The sequence below is a fragment of the Hyaena hyaena genome, unplaced genomic scaffold (genome assembly GCF_003009895.1).
Source record: "Hyaena hyaena isolate Hyena2069 unplaced genomic scaffold, ASM300989v1 scaffold_25, whole genome shotgun sequence".
Taxonomy (NCBI): Eukaryota; Metazoa; Chordata; class Mammalia; order Carnivora; family Hyaenidae; genus Hyaena; species Hyaena hyaena.
In genome coordinates, this window is record NW_024080657.1 from 1,219,955 (window position 1) to 1,237,475 (window position 17,521).

General features: G+C 41.2%; 1 protein-coding gene and 1 long non-coding RNA gene across 2 annotated transcripts in view; one reads left to right on the forward strand and one right to left on the reverse strand.

The window, feature by feature from the left end:
• Positions 1-10,646, reverse strand: part of RBL1 (RB transcriptional corepressor like 1) — a 60,563-nt gene extending 49,917 nt beyond the window's left edge. The window contains exons 1-2 of the mRNA XM_039227186.1: positions 10,420-10,646; positions 6,193-6,326 (exon numbers count right to left, since the gene is read on the reverse strand). Of these exons, the coding sequence (XP_039083117.1) occupies positions 6,193-6,326; positions 10,420-10,575 (290 nt within the window). The 5' untranslated portion in view covers positions 10,576-10,646. The remainder of the gene's footprint in view (positions 1-6,192; positions 6,327-10,419) is intronic.
• A 1,624-nt stretch (positions 10,647-12,270) lies between these two features.
• On the forward strand, positions 12,271-14,421 carry LOC120228643. Its single transcript, XR_005527540.1, has 3 exons — positions 12,271-12,329; positions 12,537-12,664; positions 14,272-14,421. It is a non-coding gene; the product is annotated as an uncharacterized LOC120228643 (long non-coding RNA).
• The last annotated feature ends 3,100 nt before the right edge of the window (positions 14,422-17,521 follow it).

A 17,521-nucleotide genomic window follows, 5' to 3' on the forward strand; every position in this document is an offset into this window, starting at 1 on the left:
TGTGGGTTCGAGCCCCGTGTCGGGCTCTGTGCTGACTGCCAGCTCAGAGCCTGGAGCCTGTTTCAGTCTGTGACTCCCTCTCTCTCTGACCCTCCCCTGCTCACACTGTCTCTCTCTCTTTCCTAGAAATAAATAAAACATTAAAAAAAAAAAAAAGAAAGATGCATTCATTATAAAAAAAATAAAATAAAAAAATAAAAGATTCTTATTAGGGTGCCTGGTGGTTCAGTCAGTTAAGCAACTGACTCTCGATTTCAGCTCAGGTCATGATCTCACAGTGTGTGAGTTTGAGCCCCGTGTCAGGCACTGTGCTGACAGCTTGGAATCTGGTTGGGATTCTCTCTTCCTCTCTCTCTGTTCTTCCTTGGCTTGCTCTCTCTCTCTCTCTCTCAGAAATAAACACTAAAAAAATTTTTTTTAACGTTTTATTTATTTGAGAGAGAGAGCGAGCGAGAGCAGGGGAGGGTCAGAGAGAGGGAGACACAGAATGTGAAGCAGGCCCAGTCTCTGAGTTAGCTGTCAGCAAAGAACCCGATGCAGGGCTCGAGTCCACAAACGGTGAGATCATGACCTGAGCTGAAGTTGGATGCTTAACCAACTGAGCCACCCAGGTGCCCCTTAGAAAAACTTCTTATCAATAACAGCAAAAAAATTTTTTTGCCAGATTACTAAATATTTTTTTGGACTGACAGATTATAGTCTCTTGTAGGAGACTTTGTTTGGGGAGGCAGGGATGCTCAGTATGTGAAATCCTTTCCTTTGTTTGAGGAATTCCCCTAGTTTGAGTCTTGCCATCTGCTAGAAAGATCACCTTCACTGGAGGTTAGGGTGAAGGCATAAAACATGAGATCCTTGATATATGTTTGGGATTTTGAATCTGGAGCTGGTGGGAGAACAGAGCAACTGGTTAATTCTTACAATCAGTTAGCTCTTAGGGACAAATACAGTAGCAATGTCCAAGGATGGCACAGATGATCATGCAAGTCGTGTCCTTGTTAGATGAATTCTTGTGATATGCTTTTCGGCTGCAGCCAGGCTCCTTTAGTTCCTGGACACTTTCCAAGTCTATTTTTTCAGGTCATTCTAAAGACTTTGTCAGCTATTCAATATCCTTTCAGTAAATTACTTTTCTCCTTAAGTTAGCCAAAGTTGGTAGTTGGTGTCTGTTTTTATAAACAAGGGGCTTGACTAACACATCCCCATAAAAATCCATTGTATTTACTGGTATCCCAAATATGGCTGTTCTAACCTGGAACAAAGTACATCAGAATGTTTGAAAACCAAAAAAAAAAACTTACAGCACTGATATTACTTAAACTAGGACTATGATTTTTAGAAACTAAAGAAGCAGAGTAAACTTGATAGCTTTCAAAACTATTCTGTTCATTGGAATTCTGTTGTAAAGAAAACATTACTCCAATAAGCACATGAAAAGAAACTCCACATCACTGGCCACCAGGGAAATACAAGATACCATTTCATGCCTACTAGAATGTCATAATAAAAAAGATGATAACAAGTATTGGCAAGGATACTGGTAAAATGGAACCCTCAAGCTCTAGTGGTGGGAATGTAAACTTGTGGAATCACTGTGGAAAACAATCTGATAGTTCTTCAAAAGGTTAAACATAGAGTTCCCATATGACCCAACGATTCCATTCATGTATCGACACCCCCCAAAAATGAAAATATGTCTCCAAAAGTTGTACACAACTGTTCATAGCAGCATTATTCTTTTTTTTTTTTTTAATGTTTTTTATTTATTTCTAAGAGAGAGAGACAGCGTGAGCAGGGGAGGATTAGAGAGAGAGGGAGTCACAGAATGAAACAGGCTCCAGGCTCTGAGCTGGCAGTCAGCACAGAGCCCGACGCGGGGCTCGAACCCACGAACCGCGAGATCATGACCCAAGCGAAAGTCGGATGCTTAACCGACTAAGCCACCCAGGCGCCCCAGCATTATTCTTAATACAAAGGTAGAAACAACTCAAATATCCATCAACTAATAAGTAGATAAACACAATGTGATATCAAAAAAAGGAATGAGGTGCTGATACATGCCAAGGGCTAGGAGGAGGGAGAAGAAGAAAGTCATTGTTTAATTGTTTTGGAGCTTCAGTTTGGGAAACTAAAAAGTTCTGGAGATGAATAGTGTTGATAGTTGTACCATGTAAACATATTTAATGCCACTGAACTATATACACTTAAAATTGGTTAAATGGTAAATTTTATGTTATGTAGATTTTACCACACACACACCTCCTAAACCAAATATAGAGTAGGGATGGTAAACATGGGGCATATGCCCCAATAGCAGCACACTACTGAATGTTATTGGCACTCAAAAATAAAAAAGAAAATTACCGATAAAAAGTTAATATGATCAATGTTCCAATTAAAATTATGAAAAATAATTATTCATGAACTAAATATTCATTCAGGTTCTATTATAACATGAAAATAATGAATATATGAATGTCATCTTTACTTAAATCACAAGTTGCTAAAAAACTTGTGAAAAATGTGGAAAAATCAGTTCTCAATACTTAATACAATAGGATTCAGACAAAATAAAATTCAAATTACATAACAGAAAACTATTTTTTTATATTACACTTAATAGCAAAATAAATTTATAGTTGGAACTCATTTTAAGTTGAAAGTTGCTTTGGTTAAATTTTTCACAAACTGAGGCTGAATATATAAATACAGTTCAAAACAAACATACTAATATTTGTGGGTGGATGCATATGTAATACAGCTTGGACTTGCAAGGCTCTGCCACTTACTAGGTGTATAATCTTTGGGAAGTAATTTAAGCTCTTGGTGACTTGGTTTCCTTATCTGTAAAATGAGATTTATTTCATGGGATTAACTGTGAGGATTAACTGAATAAAGACATATAAACCCTTAGTATATAGTAAGTGCCTAGCATACAGGTAAGTATTCAATAAAAATTTTATAGTTTTACATGTCTATAATCTACACTTGCAGAGTATTTTGCAATATGATTTATGAGCAATATTTGATGGGAATTCTTCCCTATCTATAAAGATCTAAATAATCAGGGGTGTCTGTCTGGGTAGTTCAGTGGGTTAAATGTCTGGGGACTCTTGGTTTTGCCTCAGGTCATGATCTCCCAGTTTGTGGGATCAAGTCCCATGTCAGGCTCTCTGCTGACAGCTCATGAGCCAGCCTACTTAGAATTCTCTCTCTCCCCCTCAAAATAAACAAACATTAAAAAACAGAGTTAAATAATCATTTAAAATTATCCTTAAAGTTGAAATTGTGAAAATGTCCAAATTATTATAAATCACTATAAATAAAATCACTTGTAATTCTTTGTCTGAATGAACACTGTGAAGCTGGTCTATGCTCTTTTAGTAGTTCAGAATCTAACACCTGAAAAAATTTATATCAGGGAACCTGGGTAGCTCAGTTGGTTGAATGTCCAACTTTGACTCAGGTCATGATCTCAAGATTGGTGGGTTCAAGCCCCACACTGGGCTTTGTGCTGACAGGCTTTGCCTGGTTTGAATTCTCTATCTCCCTCTTTCTCTGACCCTTCCCTTCTCTCAAAGATAAACATTAAAAAAATTTTTTTTAATTCATATCAATCTACATTTAAAAAAGTAGTATCTTTTTTGACCCATCATTACATTTTTAGGAATTTATCTGAAATACATTTTTACAATGATGTTCAAATGTGTATTATCACAAAGAACAGGATACAACCTAAATGGTCATTGAAAGGCGTTGGCTAAGTATATGAAGCATCCTTACATCCTAAATCCTAGAGTAAGGAAGAGCTACTTATGGTGATATGTAAAGGTTACCAGAATATTAAGAAAAGCATCTGCAAAACAATACATATAGTATGATCTCATTTATGTCTTAAAAAACAATGAAAACACTGAAAAACGGACTTTTTTCTGTTTAACAATTTATTAACAGTAAATTGTTTAAGTGGTTAATTCTGAGGAAGAAGAAAAAAAGGAAGGGATATCTTTACATTTTTGAACTTTCTGTATTATTTGAAAATTTGTGAACCTTTTTAAAAATTATGATAAAAGTATATATAACATAAAACTTACCATTTTAACCATTTTTAAGTGTACAGTTAAGTGCTATTAAGTACATTCCCAATGTGCAACCATCACCACCATAAAGCTCCAGAATGTTTTCACTATTTGAAATTTTTATCACATACTGTCCTAAATTTAAAAAAATATTTTTTTTTTAGTGTTTTTTATTTATTTCTGAGAGAGAGAGACAGCATGAGCAGGGGAAGGTCAAAGAGAGAGGTAAACAAAGAATCCAAAGAAGGCTCCAGGCTCCAAGCTGTCAGCACAGAGCCCGACGCGGGGCTCAAATCCATGAACCGTGACATCATGACCTGAGCCGAAGTCGGACACTTAACCAATTGAGTCACCCAGGTGCCCCATATACTGTTCTAAATTTTAAGTTGTTCTTTTTTGTTCAGTTTCCCCAACAACCTAATATTATAAATATTTTTAAATTTTTGTATGGTCAATAATGAGAAACACTGATAGAAAGTCTGATTATTTTATATTATAATGAAGAGGGATGTTTTACTCAATTAAAAAAATTCTGTGAATTCCATCAATCTTAATTATCAATCTTTCATTTTATTTTTATCAACAGTGACAAAAATTGATATCTATTAAAGTTTTAAAAATTGTCTTGAGGGGAAAAAATTTGTCTTGAATGTACAATTTTTCCACTTACAGAAATTAAAATTGCTCTGAGGAAAAAAAATTTTGTTTTTTAATTTAGCGTGAATTGAAACTTAACTGCTCTCCCTGGATAGGTCTTTCAAAGTTTGTTTCTCTTCCATGCTGGAAACCCACCAACAGCAAATAGACAACAACCTCATATAGTCTTATTATGGGTGAAAAACCCAGAAAGTGAGAACATTACTACCTATCTATATTTGGTTTACTACATTTCTTTTGTTTTGTATCCAAGCAAATATTTCCACATGAGTAATACTAGAGCAAGTAAAAGCTATAGCTAGGACCTTCTGATTGTCTATTTATTGCAGGGTAAAAATATTAACTATATAGTAGAAAAACAAGATAACACCTTGAGCAGATAATCAAAATTAACATCACCAAAGAGAAGCAAACGGATATTGTGCCTCCAGATGTGATATAGTGAAGACACAAAACTACTTTTGTAGTTTTCTATCTGGGGATATGTAACTGCTTCTAAGTATGAGAAAACATGAGGCAAATCCAAAATGAGGAGTAATCTATTAAAAAGGTCGGGGGAGGGAGGGGGTAGATGAGGCACCTGGGCGGCTCAGTTGGTTAACCATCCGACTTTAGCTCATGTCATGATCTTATAGTTCTTGAGTTCGAGCCCAGAATCAGGCTCTGTGCTGACATCTTGAAGCCTGGATCCTGCTCAGATCCCATGTCTCCCTCTTTCTCTTGGCCTCTCCCCTACTAGTACTCTGTCTCTCTCTCAAAAATAAACATAAAAGCGGGGGGGGGGGGGGGGGGGGGGGGGGGGCAGTAGGTGGTTGTGGACTATATTCTTGATGTGGAAATACTTCTGATTAAAGGAAACTAAACAGACATGATAAGTGAATGTAATAACTGATCCTAGATTGGAAATTATTCTTTTAAAAAATTGCTATAAAGAATATTACTGGATCAACTAATAAAACTAGAATAGAGATGACAGATTAAAATATTGTATCAATGTTAACTTTGCTGAAGTTGATAACTGTTGTAGTTATCTAAGTATATACTGAACTGTTTAGGGGTAAAGGGCTATAATAATGTATGTTACTTACTTTGAAATAGTTGGAGGAAAACCTATTATTTGAGAAAGATCAAATGACAAAGCAAATGGGGTAAAATGTCAATAGGTGAATCTGGGTCAATAGTATATGGGTGTTCTTTCTATCTTCCTTATTTTTGCAACTTTTCTAAAAGCTTTAAATTATCTCCAAATTTTAAAAATAAAAAAGGTATAGAAAAAAAGATTTAATATAGAGACCTTTGAAGTCAGAATTTGAGGAAGAGAGGCAATGGAATAATATTAGAATTAGAAAAGGATACTTACAGGATAACAAACTTAAAATGAAAGAGTTAAACAGAAATTAAATTCTAAAGCTAAATTTAGGACTTATAAAACAGTGTTTGAAACATTAAAATGCTTTACCTTAATTTAGCTGAACGTAGTATTCTGGTAAGTGAAACACAATTTCCTTCCATGATACCCTTCCCAACAGTGGGAATAATGCTTTTGCGGCATGCAACATATAATGAACATGCCAACCAGTGTATAACTTCTCCCTGGCAGGCAAAAGACAAAAGGTAAAATGGATATATTATGTTAAAATGCTTGAATTCTAGAACCAGAAAAGATCTTAGAACCATCTGGTCTTTCTTTATGCATACAACAGGTCAAAGTGATGAAGATATTTGCCCAAGGTCACAAAGCTTAGTTTTGCAGTAATGGGTATAAAACTCCTTACTCCCAATCCTGTGTAAGATGATAAATCAGCATTAATTTAAAAACAGATCTTTCCTCTACACCCCAAATCTAATATTATTGAACGAGTTCTCTTAAAATTTCTCAACACTGGTTTTCTCAATTTTATAACACCAGTCACGGCCTTGATGATGCTTAAGTTCTTTTCTACCGTTTTATGTTTCTTCTTTAACCAGAGAAAGGAAAGTACTGAGTAGAAAGATAGCCAGGGAGACACATAAAAAGTTCATATCTATCTCGTACAACATAAAGGTGACCATCATTTTTGTGAGGTAAAAATATGGGGAGTTATTGACCTAATCTTGAAATTTTTTTTTTTTAATTTTAGAGAGAGAGACAGAGCAAGAGAGCAAGAGCGGGAGAGTGGGGCAGAGGTAGGAAAGGAGGGAGAAAGGGAGGAGGAGGAGAGACAGAGAATCCAAAGATGTACCATACTCAGCGAAGAGTCTGATGCAGGGCTTGATGCTACAAATTGAGCCAAAATCAAGAGTTTTTTTGAAGAGTTTTTATGAAGTTTGTTTATTCTGAGAGAGAAGTGTGCATGTGAGTAGGGGAGGGGCAGAGAGAGGGAGAGAGAAAATCCCAAGCAGGCTTTGCACTGTCAGCGCATACCCTGACGTAGGGCTTGATCCCACAAACAGTGTGAAATCATGACCCGAGCCAGGATCAAGAGTCGGACACTCAAATGACTAAGCCACCCAGGTGTCTCTTAGAATCACTTTATTTTTTTTTTTTTTTACAAATAGTTTATTGTCTTAGAATCACTTTATAACTTTACTACTGAATTATATATGAATTTTAAGGATTAAGAATTAGACACACAACATATTACAGATCCTCTTTAAGACCACATTCTAGAAGGATAAAAACATTGAAAGATTTCTTGCAATAATCCAAAAGGGGTAGGCAGAAATGTGTGGCCACCGATAGAGTTAAAGCCCAGTGTTAACTGCCTTAAAGTAGTGAGAAATCTTATTTGTTCAGTGTATTAAATGAGGCATGTAAGCTTAAGTGTGAGTATTTTTAGAAGCCTTGATTAACCAAGTGTTTGGGAATAGCATCCAAGTAAGTATTACAAGAGCCATTGGAGAGGGGCTTGGGTGGCTTAATCGGTTAAGCATTCAACTTCAGCTCAGGTCATGAACTTGTGCTTCATGGGCATGAGCCCCATGCTGGGCTCTGTGATGACAGCTCAGAGCCTGGAGCCTGCTTCAGATTCTGTCTCCCCCTTTCTCTCTGCCCCTTCCCCGCTCACACTGTCTCTTAAAAATAAACAAACGTTAAAAAATTTTTTTTAAAAAGCCATTGTATACAGGTTACTAGATTAAAACACCGTTAAGATAGAGAAAATAAGTACTGGAATTTTGCTTCTTTTTCCTAAAAAAAAAAAAAATCTTTACTGTTTATTTTGATGCTAGACATTAGAAATACAATGATAGTTTCTGACCTCATGGAATTATCCAAAATCTAGAGGTAAGAAAAGGAACAGAAAACCATTATCTAGAATAATGAGACATGCTGTAAGAATTGAAGATAAAGTGTGAGATAAAATCAGATAATAAATGATTTTGAGTGGAGGTCAGAGAAGGATTCACAGAGGTAGACACCAAAATATAAGAGGGGAAGAGGGAAAGGCAAGGGAGAAATGTAATCAGGAACTTGTTAGGTATCCTGACCAGCAGGAAGATGGGGAGAGGCTTCTTAACAGTAGAGGGGCGCCTGGGGGTCTCAACTGGTTAAACATCTGACCTCGGCTCAGGTCATTATCTTGAAGTTCATGGATTCCATGAATTTCAGATCCTCTGTCTCCCTCTCTCTGCTCCTCCCCTGCTCCTATGTGCGTTTTCTCTCCCTAAAATAAACATTAAAAAGATTTTTTTAAGATTGCCTTAAAAAAACAGTAGATACATGAAAATACCTACTCTTAAGAGTCTTTCACCAAAAACACACAAAAGAAAAATAAAAAGAGGGGTGCCTGGGTGGCTCAGTTGGTTGAGTGTCCAACTCTTCTTGTTTAATTTTTTTAATGTTTATTTTTTGAGAGACAACGTGAGAAGGCGAGAGGCAAAGAGGAAGACACATAATCTGAGCTGTCAGCACAGAGCCTGATGCTGGCCTCAAACCCACGAACTATGAGATCAAGACCTAAGCCAAAGTCAGATGCTTAACTGACTGGGCCACTCAGGTGTCCCTCCACTCTTGGTTTTGGTTGCAGGTCATGATCTCACGGTTCATGGCATGGAGCCCCAATTCTGGCTCTGCGCTGACTGTGGAGCCTGCTTGGGATTCTCTTTCCCTCTCTTTCTGCCCCTCCCTGCTGGTGCTCTCTCTCAAAATAAATAATTTAAAAAACAAACGAGGAAGAGGAATATAAAAGACTCTGGACAGAATAAACACCAAATCTTAATTCACAGATCTGTGCTCTCTAGGTCAAACATTTCAGATGTCCTGATTAACTTCCCCTAACTGGAGATTTAGTTCTTCAATTTGCCTGTTGGTTGGGGGTGAGGAAAAAATTTCCAGGCAGAAGGTGTGGCATGAAGAAAGCACACAAGTGGGAAGAAACTTGGCATATTCAGGAATCTGAAAGGGGTGCCTAGTTTAATGCCTTGACCAGATGGCACAGCACATGCTTATTTAATGACAGACCAAAAGAGGACTTGGGATGTCAGAGAAATGCTCTCAGGCTTTTAAAAACTTGTCTTCACTGAGTGGCCATAATTCATAATCTCCCTTTCTTATTCTTCCTTCAGCTTTCCAATCATGCCACTCATGGATGCAGGTCACTGTCCTTTATCCAGCCTCCAACAGTCCTACCCCAGAGACATACAAGAGTGCCTCTTAGGTATTTTTCCCTCACATACAGACACACTCAATTCCAAATATCCAACTATAATAGGCTTCTGAACCCACCAACTAATTTTATCAGTGGGTGGTGAGTCAGTGGAGCACTGTGTGTGTGTGTGTGTGTTTCTCTAGGCTCCTTGGATCATGGAAGAAAACCTCTGAATTTAAATATGCTGAAATACATCCCCCGGCAATGCTATCCCTACACTACACTCCTTGTCTGGATTCCTATTATAATTAGCAGAACGACCCTGGGCAAGACCATTCTCTGGGCCTCGGTATTACTACCTGGAAAGCAGGTGGAATACTGCCCTGCCATAGTCACAGGGCTGTGGGGAGGGCTCAATGCGAGAACGGCTGGGAAAAACCTAAGAGTGACGGCCCACACTGCTTTTACTCAGAACCAGGCACTGTGCTAAGCATCAGGGTACCGACCAGAAGCCTGGGGCTGGGACGAGCCCACACGCTGCCCGGTGGCGGTTCGCACCTCCGCCTGGGCGGGGCCGACGGGTGGAGCGGTGAAATGGGTGCGACTCCTTAGACGCGCTCCACCACCCACCGTGTGCCCTTGGGCCAGGGGCCTAAGCCCTTTCGTGGAACGGCGATGCCAGGTCCAGTTCCCGGGATCGTGGCGAGAACTAAGTGAGATAACAGATTTAAAGAGCTGGGCAGCGGTGTCGGCACCACAATTTACTTTAGCTTTTGCCATGATGGCGTTTGGCTTTTTAATAGTTTTACGGGCCCTATCACGACGTCTGCGGCGCTCGGCGGAGCGGAGGGAAGCTGGTCTGGGGTCTAGGGGACCCCCGAGTGACGTGTGACCTCGACAAGCCGCTCCTCTTCCGGACTTCGGTTTCCCGCCTCAGAAAGAAAATGGATAGATCGGTCTACACCCGCCCTTCCAGCTTCGCACTCCTCGGCGCCAGGCTGGGCAGCGACCCTTCCCGGCGGGGAAACTCCCACCGCCCCACAGGGTGGGGGTAGGGGCGGGGCGAGGGTGGGGCCTGGCGGGGGTCGGGTCCGGCCGCCCCACCTGCCGCCGCTCACCTCTAGGCTGTAGTTGCCCCGGATGGCGGTGAAATCGTCCAGGGCTTCGGCCGCGCTCCCCTCGTCCAGGTTCAGCTCCTGGCACAGAGCCTGCAGCGCCTCCCCGGCGGCAGCAACCACCGCCGCCCCCTCAGCGTGGGGCTCGTCCTCGAACATCCCTTCAGGCCCTGCGGGCGGCGCGGCCACAGCCCCCCGACTCTTTCTCGTTTCTGGGCGCGCTACCCACAACCCCCTGCGCCAAAGCGCGCGAAAGTCGGTGGTTTTAGAACGACGTCTCTCCGATAGTCTGCATCCGCGTTTCCACCTCAAAAAAGTCCGTTTCTCCTCCAGGGCACCCAGCAGCCTCTCTCTGGAGATGTGTGATAAGAAGATTGATCTCAGTTCCTGGGGAAAAAAAATAAAACAAAAAGCCTGGGCTTGGTCTTTGTCGGGCTGCGATGGGCACATCCAGCGCAGTAAGTTGAAGCGGAGGGATCGGCAGCCGCACGCAGAGTCTGCTGGGAATTGTAGTCCACATTCTGCCTTGATGCCCGCGGCGTTGCCCCACTATCGGCGGCTCTTTGGTTTGGGCTGAGCTACCTCTTGCGAGGTGGCCTCCTCGATCGTCTTCGGGAGAAGCCTCCTCTGTACCACTAACCCATGGGCCTGCGTTTTTCTCTGTCCCGCCATACTTCGTCTGAGCGAGACTTGTCCCTTGAATTAGGTGACTGAGGCCGGAACAGAAAAAAGTGGTCCCGTGACAGCGGGAGGCCTCGGGATTCGTGTCTCCAGCGCCCAGCCCAGCGAGTGGTCTGATGAATGACTGAAGAAGGGCTGGTGAGGCAAGGATATCACGGAACATCTCCCTATTTCTCTTGGTTGCTAAACCACGCTAGACCTTCGGCTGAGAGAATTGCAGTAATCAGTGACCCTGGGAACCGTCCTGGTCAAGGCAGTCATTCCAAGCTCAGGAATAGCCTGAGCATAAGCCTTAAGGCGTGGGACTGGTCTCCACGCTTACCTTCTGGTCCACCAAAACGGCTTCTCCAGGAAGAGCCGGAGTGATCCAGAGCATGTCACTCTTCTCAAAATCTTTCAAAAGATTCGTTTTGCCCTTAAAATAATATCCAAAGTCCTTTCGATGGCCCACAGGCCCCCTGTGATCTGGCCTCACCTCATTGCCCCCCTCCCAAGTATTTAATCAGGTGCAGCCTAACTGCTTTGTTTTGGAACCTTGAAAATATCAAGCTGCCAAGCTAGTTATTGCCTCAAGGCCTTTCTCACATGCTGTTCAAAAGAGCCCCAAATACTCAACACCAGATCTTTGCTTGTCTGGCTCCTCCTCATTCAAGTTCAACTAAATGTTACCTTCCCAGGCCATTCCTGAGCACTGTATCTAAAGTAGCTGACCCTCTCCCCAACACCCCGTTTCATTGTCTTCATAATACCATATCGCTATCTGAAATTATCTTGTTTATTCACTGGCCCTTCCTACTCAAATGGGAATTGAATGAAAGGAGGGGCCTTTTTTTTCACGTCCATCATATTACAAAGTTTTCATGAGTGCGTGGCTCATAGTACTTAACATAGTGTGTTTGAAAAATTACAAAATGTCCATTGATGCTTGGGTGAGGGAAGGAGTCATCAAAGCTGAAAATGGAAGACAAGTCAGAGTAGGTTACAAAGGACCTCATAAGCCCCACTAAAAGCCTAGACATTATCAGTGTTTTGTTTTTCATGTTTATTTATTTTGAGAGGAGGAGAGGGAGAGAGAGAATCCCAAGCAGCCTCTGTGCTGCCAGTGCAGGGCTCGACTGGAGGCTTAAATTCATGAAACCATGAGATCATGACCTGAGCCAAGATCAAGAGTCGGACGCTTAGCTGACTGAGCTACCAGGCGCCCCATCAGTGGAGGGTGTTAATGAAAGGAGGTAATGAGTGATCCATATATGTTCTGGGAAGGTCCCTCTGGCTACAGTGGGGCACAGATTGGATGGGGCAGGGGCAGAGGTATGGAGATCGCAGGGGGCTGGTCCAGCACTGGAAGGAGCCAGTCTGAGGAGAGGTCATTGCCTCAGAACTGAATGGGGCACTGCTTAATGAGGGAAGAGTCCCCAGTAACTGAAGTTTCCATCTAGGCCAAGAGGATGAAAGGTGATGCTGTTACTGGAATGGGGGTACAAGCAGAGGGATGAGATCAATTCCAGAGCAGCTGTGTTCAGGATGCTTGCAGAAAGTTTAAGAGGAAGCTGTTGGAACCTGGAAGGTAGCCCCTTTCTCCTCTCCTGCCAATTTCTCAGTCTCCTCACATCAACACGTGCAGAGGGGTGGGATTTGGGAGCCAGCTACAAGCCAGGTCTCAAATGAGAAAAACTCAAACTCCTCTTACCCCTCCAACTCAAAATCAAACTGAATTACCCATGTGGCACTTCCAACTCTCCTTCCTTCTAGAAGCTACTACTGCAGCTGACTTGAGCTGCATTATTCTCTGGAGGGAATGTTGGCACATAACATCTGCACAGATACTCTCCTCCCATTAGTTTTTACTCAGGGGGCTGGTATGGGTGGTTGACGGGAGGTCTATCTCCAGTGCCAATGGGTCGCTCAGTAAAGAAATGTCAGGATTAGTGGAGGTAAGATGGGTGAAGTTCCTCTTGTAGTGGCTCATCTGTTTTCTGATTAACCTATGCTTATTAAGGAGAGAGCTACAGGAACGGGGACAGCCTGGATCTGAGGAATATTCAGGCAATTCCCGATGCTAAGAGAGCAGGTAGGGGGTGTGTTGGCATGAGAAGTGACTCCGGGGTAGAACCTTTAGGAACACCTACATTTCAGAGATGGGCAGAATTTGAGGAATGAATGAACTGTCTAAACAGATATGAAAATAAAGGCGTGGTCTCTCAGAGGCCAAGAAAGAAGTATCCATAGAGCCCAACACTGAAGAGAATTATCTGACCTTTGCCAGAGCAGTTTTCTTTAGCATGGGGAGTGGAAGCCAGAGTACTATGGCTGAGGGGCTAAAGGAGGAAGGTCAGAAAGTTGGAAGTAGGAAATAAAAGCTTTAAGAAGTTTTGTAGTGGAGAGGCAAAAGGAAGGGAATTTTCTAGAGTAAGGGAAACACAAGTATGTGAAAAATCAGCAACAGGAGCAGGCGGAGAGAGACTAAAGATAAAGAGATCATTGATTTAGCCAGGCCCTGAAAAACATGGCCAAGCCAGGAATCCAGAGCCTGGCTTCTTTTCAAGGTAGCTCTTGTCTGGAAGGTTATCCCCTTACATTTAGATTAAGCAGAACTGCTAGGTGCTCTGCTGAGTGCAAAATAGAGCAACATGCAGTGGGGGGGTTGAGAAGGTTAAGGTTTGTTTGGAACAACTGTTGGGAAACATCACTTGGTCTGTCAAATGCAATCATTATGGTCAGAATTTTTTGAGGAAAAATAGAATAAAACTAACTCTGCCTCATGAGATCCTGGCTTTCATAGCTGGTCCTGGATAGGATCACAAGAGCTGAGAAGTGTCGAGTTTTTTGCCTTTGCCATAACTAATCAATCTATTTTTTATCCAGATCTGAACTGCAGAGGGTAATTCTGACCTTGAAAAAAAACCAAGTTAAAAGGAAAGAGCTTCAGGAATTATAAACCAAAGCAAATCAGAGACTCACTGCCCCATTTGACATTTCTCTAGTAGTTTGGCTTTCAGTGAGTTGCAGCATATGGACTCTAGCCCATTTCGTCTTTGCTACTGGATTTGATTCTCCGGATTCTTTTCCCACTTCATACATACGGAGTCCTGAAATTCCTTCATTTCTTCATTCCACAATGTTTACTGAATGCCTGCTTTGCCCAAGATACTGATTCTTCCTTTGCTCTTTCAGAACGTCCAGACTTGAACTGAGGGGCATTGTTGGCTTAAAAATGATCCAAGAAACAAAAGAAGCACCTCTCAAATGTCATTTGGCAAACAAAAACTGAGAAACATACATTTTTCCTTCTTTCCACTACTGGATCTAGGCTCTACCTTTGGAATTTCAGTAAGTCATATCCTGTCTATGTAAAGCCTTCCAATTTTATCTCCTATATTTTGATTTACTTGATCTGTCACCTTTTACATTAAATCAATGAGTTACCTTTTTTTTTTTAACGTTTATTTCTGTTTTAAGAGACAAAGAGAGACAGAGCATGAGCGGGGCAGGGGCAGAGAGGGAGTCACAGATTCCAAAGGAAGCTCCAGGCCCTGGGTTGTCAGCAGAGCCCAATGTGGAGCCCGAACCCACGAACCGCGAGATTCATGACCTGAGCGAAAGTTGGACGCTTAAACCAACTGAGCCGCCCAGGCAGCCCATCAATGACTTACTTTTATGAGTTTCTTTTGACATGTTGTAATTCTTTCTAATGTCCTAAGCCGAGTTATTAGGAAGTACATGCGTTGGCAGTGAGGCCGAGATGAAAGAAAAAACCTCTTATGTTCCCTTCATTCCCTTATGAAATAAAGCATTATTTAAGCAGTACTCTTTTTTTCCTCCTCTTTTGGACTGTAACCAAACAATGTCATTGGTTTTCAATAAATAGTACTGCCGTAGTCACCAAACACTCCCCACCCCAAACCTGCCCATGCTTTCCTCTTAGTCATCGACTCCTCAGCTCCTTCATGACCTACACCTCGTCATTAAAGCTTGTGGATTCCTCCTCCATCAGGTTTCTAGTTGTCTCAACATTTTATGTTTTCTCTTCCAATCCATCTTATATTTAGTTACTAGTTTTTCTCAAGCAACATTTACGCGATGTCACTTTCCTTCTCAGAACTCTTCAGGGGTTCTGAATTTGTAATTTGATTACAACTGAATCAAATTTAGACGGCTCAGCATTGAGCACTGAGGACACGGCTGTCAGATCCAGCCTCAACTATATGCTGCTTTATTTTCTTTCATGAATATGCTCTCCCTGCTTTTTATCAGGGTTCATGTTGGTTTTTATTTTTTCTTATTAGCCAGTGGTATGCCCATTTAAACTAAACTGAATTTCGAATAGAAAATGAAGTGAAGGCAGAGACATTGTGAAAGTTGTTTCTGCTTTGATTCCACTGTGTGATAGGACCTATGATTAGCTTCCTTGTTGTGGTTTAATATTTCACAGTTTCCCAGAGCATGCGTCTAGAACCTCTTAAGGTCTTTAGAGGCTCTAAAACTAAAAAGATTATTATAGTGTGCCTCCTCCAGATGTAATTTAAAATACAATTCTAAACAAAATAAGTACAACAACAACAAAAAAAACAACAAAAAGAAAGTGCAACAGAGTTCTGATTGTTGTTTTTTTTAAATTTTTTTTTTTAATGTTTTATTTCTAGGGGAGAGAGAGAGAGAGAGAGAGAGCGTGAGCAGGGGAGGGTCAGAGAGAGAGGGAGTCACAGACTGAAACAGGCTCCAGGCTCTGAGCTGGCAGTCAGCACAGAGCCCGACGCGGGGCTCAAACCCACGAACCGCGAGATCATAACCTAAGCGAAAGTCGGACGCTTAACCGACTAAGCCACCCAGGCGCCCCTGATTGTTTTTTTCAACACGGCTATTTCATTTTGAAATTCTTTCAAAAATTTTTTTTTGTCCCCCAGCTTTGCTGTGCCCTAAGCAGGTACTTGTTGTGCACATACATGCTCCTCTAATGAAAAACTACTCACCTAACCTTTTAACTGTCAAAAAAAAAAAAAAAAAAAAGCAGTTGAGAGTTGTAGGGGAGGGGCATGACCTGGCCTCCTCATTCTTACTGTTCTTGTTCCTCAAAAGGAAAACTAAAGGGATGGTCCTTGAGCTGGGTCCCTACCAGGAAAGTAGTGCCAGTCCTACTCACAAGGACAATTAAGTGATTTTTACTCCTCTTACTTTAGTCTTTGGATAAGGAAACAAACTAAAAAGTCCAATTTAACTTAAAAATGCAATTCTAAGATCTTTATCCATCAAAATCTATGTCTGGGGCACTCAATTTGGTCACAAGAAGGTATGTCAGGATAGCATTTTAAGTTTTCCTTTAAGAGATTTTACTGACACAGAGTTAATTCTACCCAGGACCAAAACTTAGGATCATTTTTGTTTCCTGAACCCATGCATACCTAGAATAATTTTGCTCACCCTTAATCCCAGGGAAGCTGGAAAACTGAACATTATTAAGTAAAAACCACCCCACATATTAGCCCAAAGCAAAGGATCCTGATGGAAAAGTCAAACCATATGAGAGGGATATATGTAACATTCAAAGATAGCAATAACAAATAGCCTTGGTGAGATTACACCATTGCTTTTTGCCTCATTTCAATTTCCTCATTCAGTTTAGAGAAACTGATGTTTTCCTTCTTTGAAATAGCTAAGGCTGTTCCCTATGGAGCTACCAAAGAAAGTGCAGAGAATTAGAATCAAGAGACTTGAGTTTAAGTCCTAGTTCTGCTACTTACTGATTCTGTGCTCTCTGGCAAATTCTTTAACCTCTCTGAGCCTGTTTCCTCATCTGTAAAACGGCAATAACAATAATGTCTAAATTATACAACTAATGCAAGGGAAAAAATTATGTGAAACTTCCATACAAATAACAATTATAACTTACTATTTCCTTTACTGTTTTCCTACTGTACCAGAAACAACTGATCCTAATCTTTACTTCCAAATCTTAAAACATGTCATCCCCATCAGTATAGCTAATTCTTTTTTTTTAATGTTTATTTTTGAGAGAGAGACAGAACACAAGTGAGAGAGGGGCAGAGAGAGAGGGAGACACAGAATCTGAAGCAGGGTCCAGGCTCCGAGCTATCAGCCCAGAGCCCGATGTGGGGCTCAAATCCATGAACTGCGAGATCATGACCTGAGCCGGACACTTTACTACTGAGCCACCCAGGTGAGCTAACTCGTAAATGCATGAATTTACAATGAATAATTGAGGTTAGGAATGCGTCCACTTAGAGCAAGCAGACTGAAGATTATATAAACCCACACATCTGTATAAGATGTCTCTGGAAGGATATATAAGAAACTGGGAACTGTAGTGCATGAGGAAAGAGAAATTCAATAGTGGTGAGATAAAAATAAGGAAATTTACCTTTTACTGTGCATCTTTGGTATCCTTTGAACTGTGTACTTATTCCAA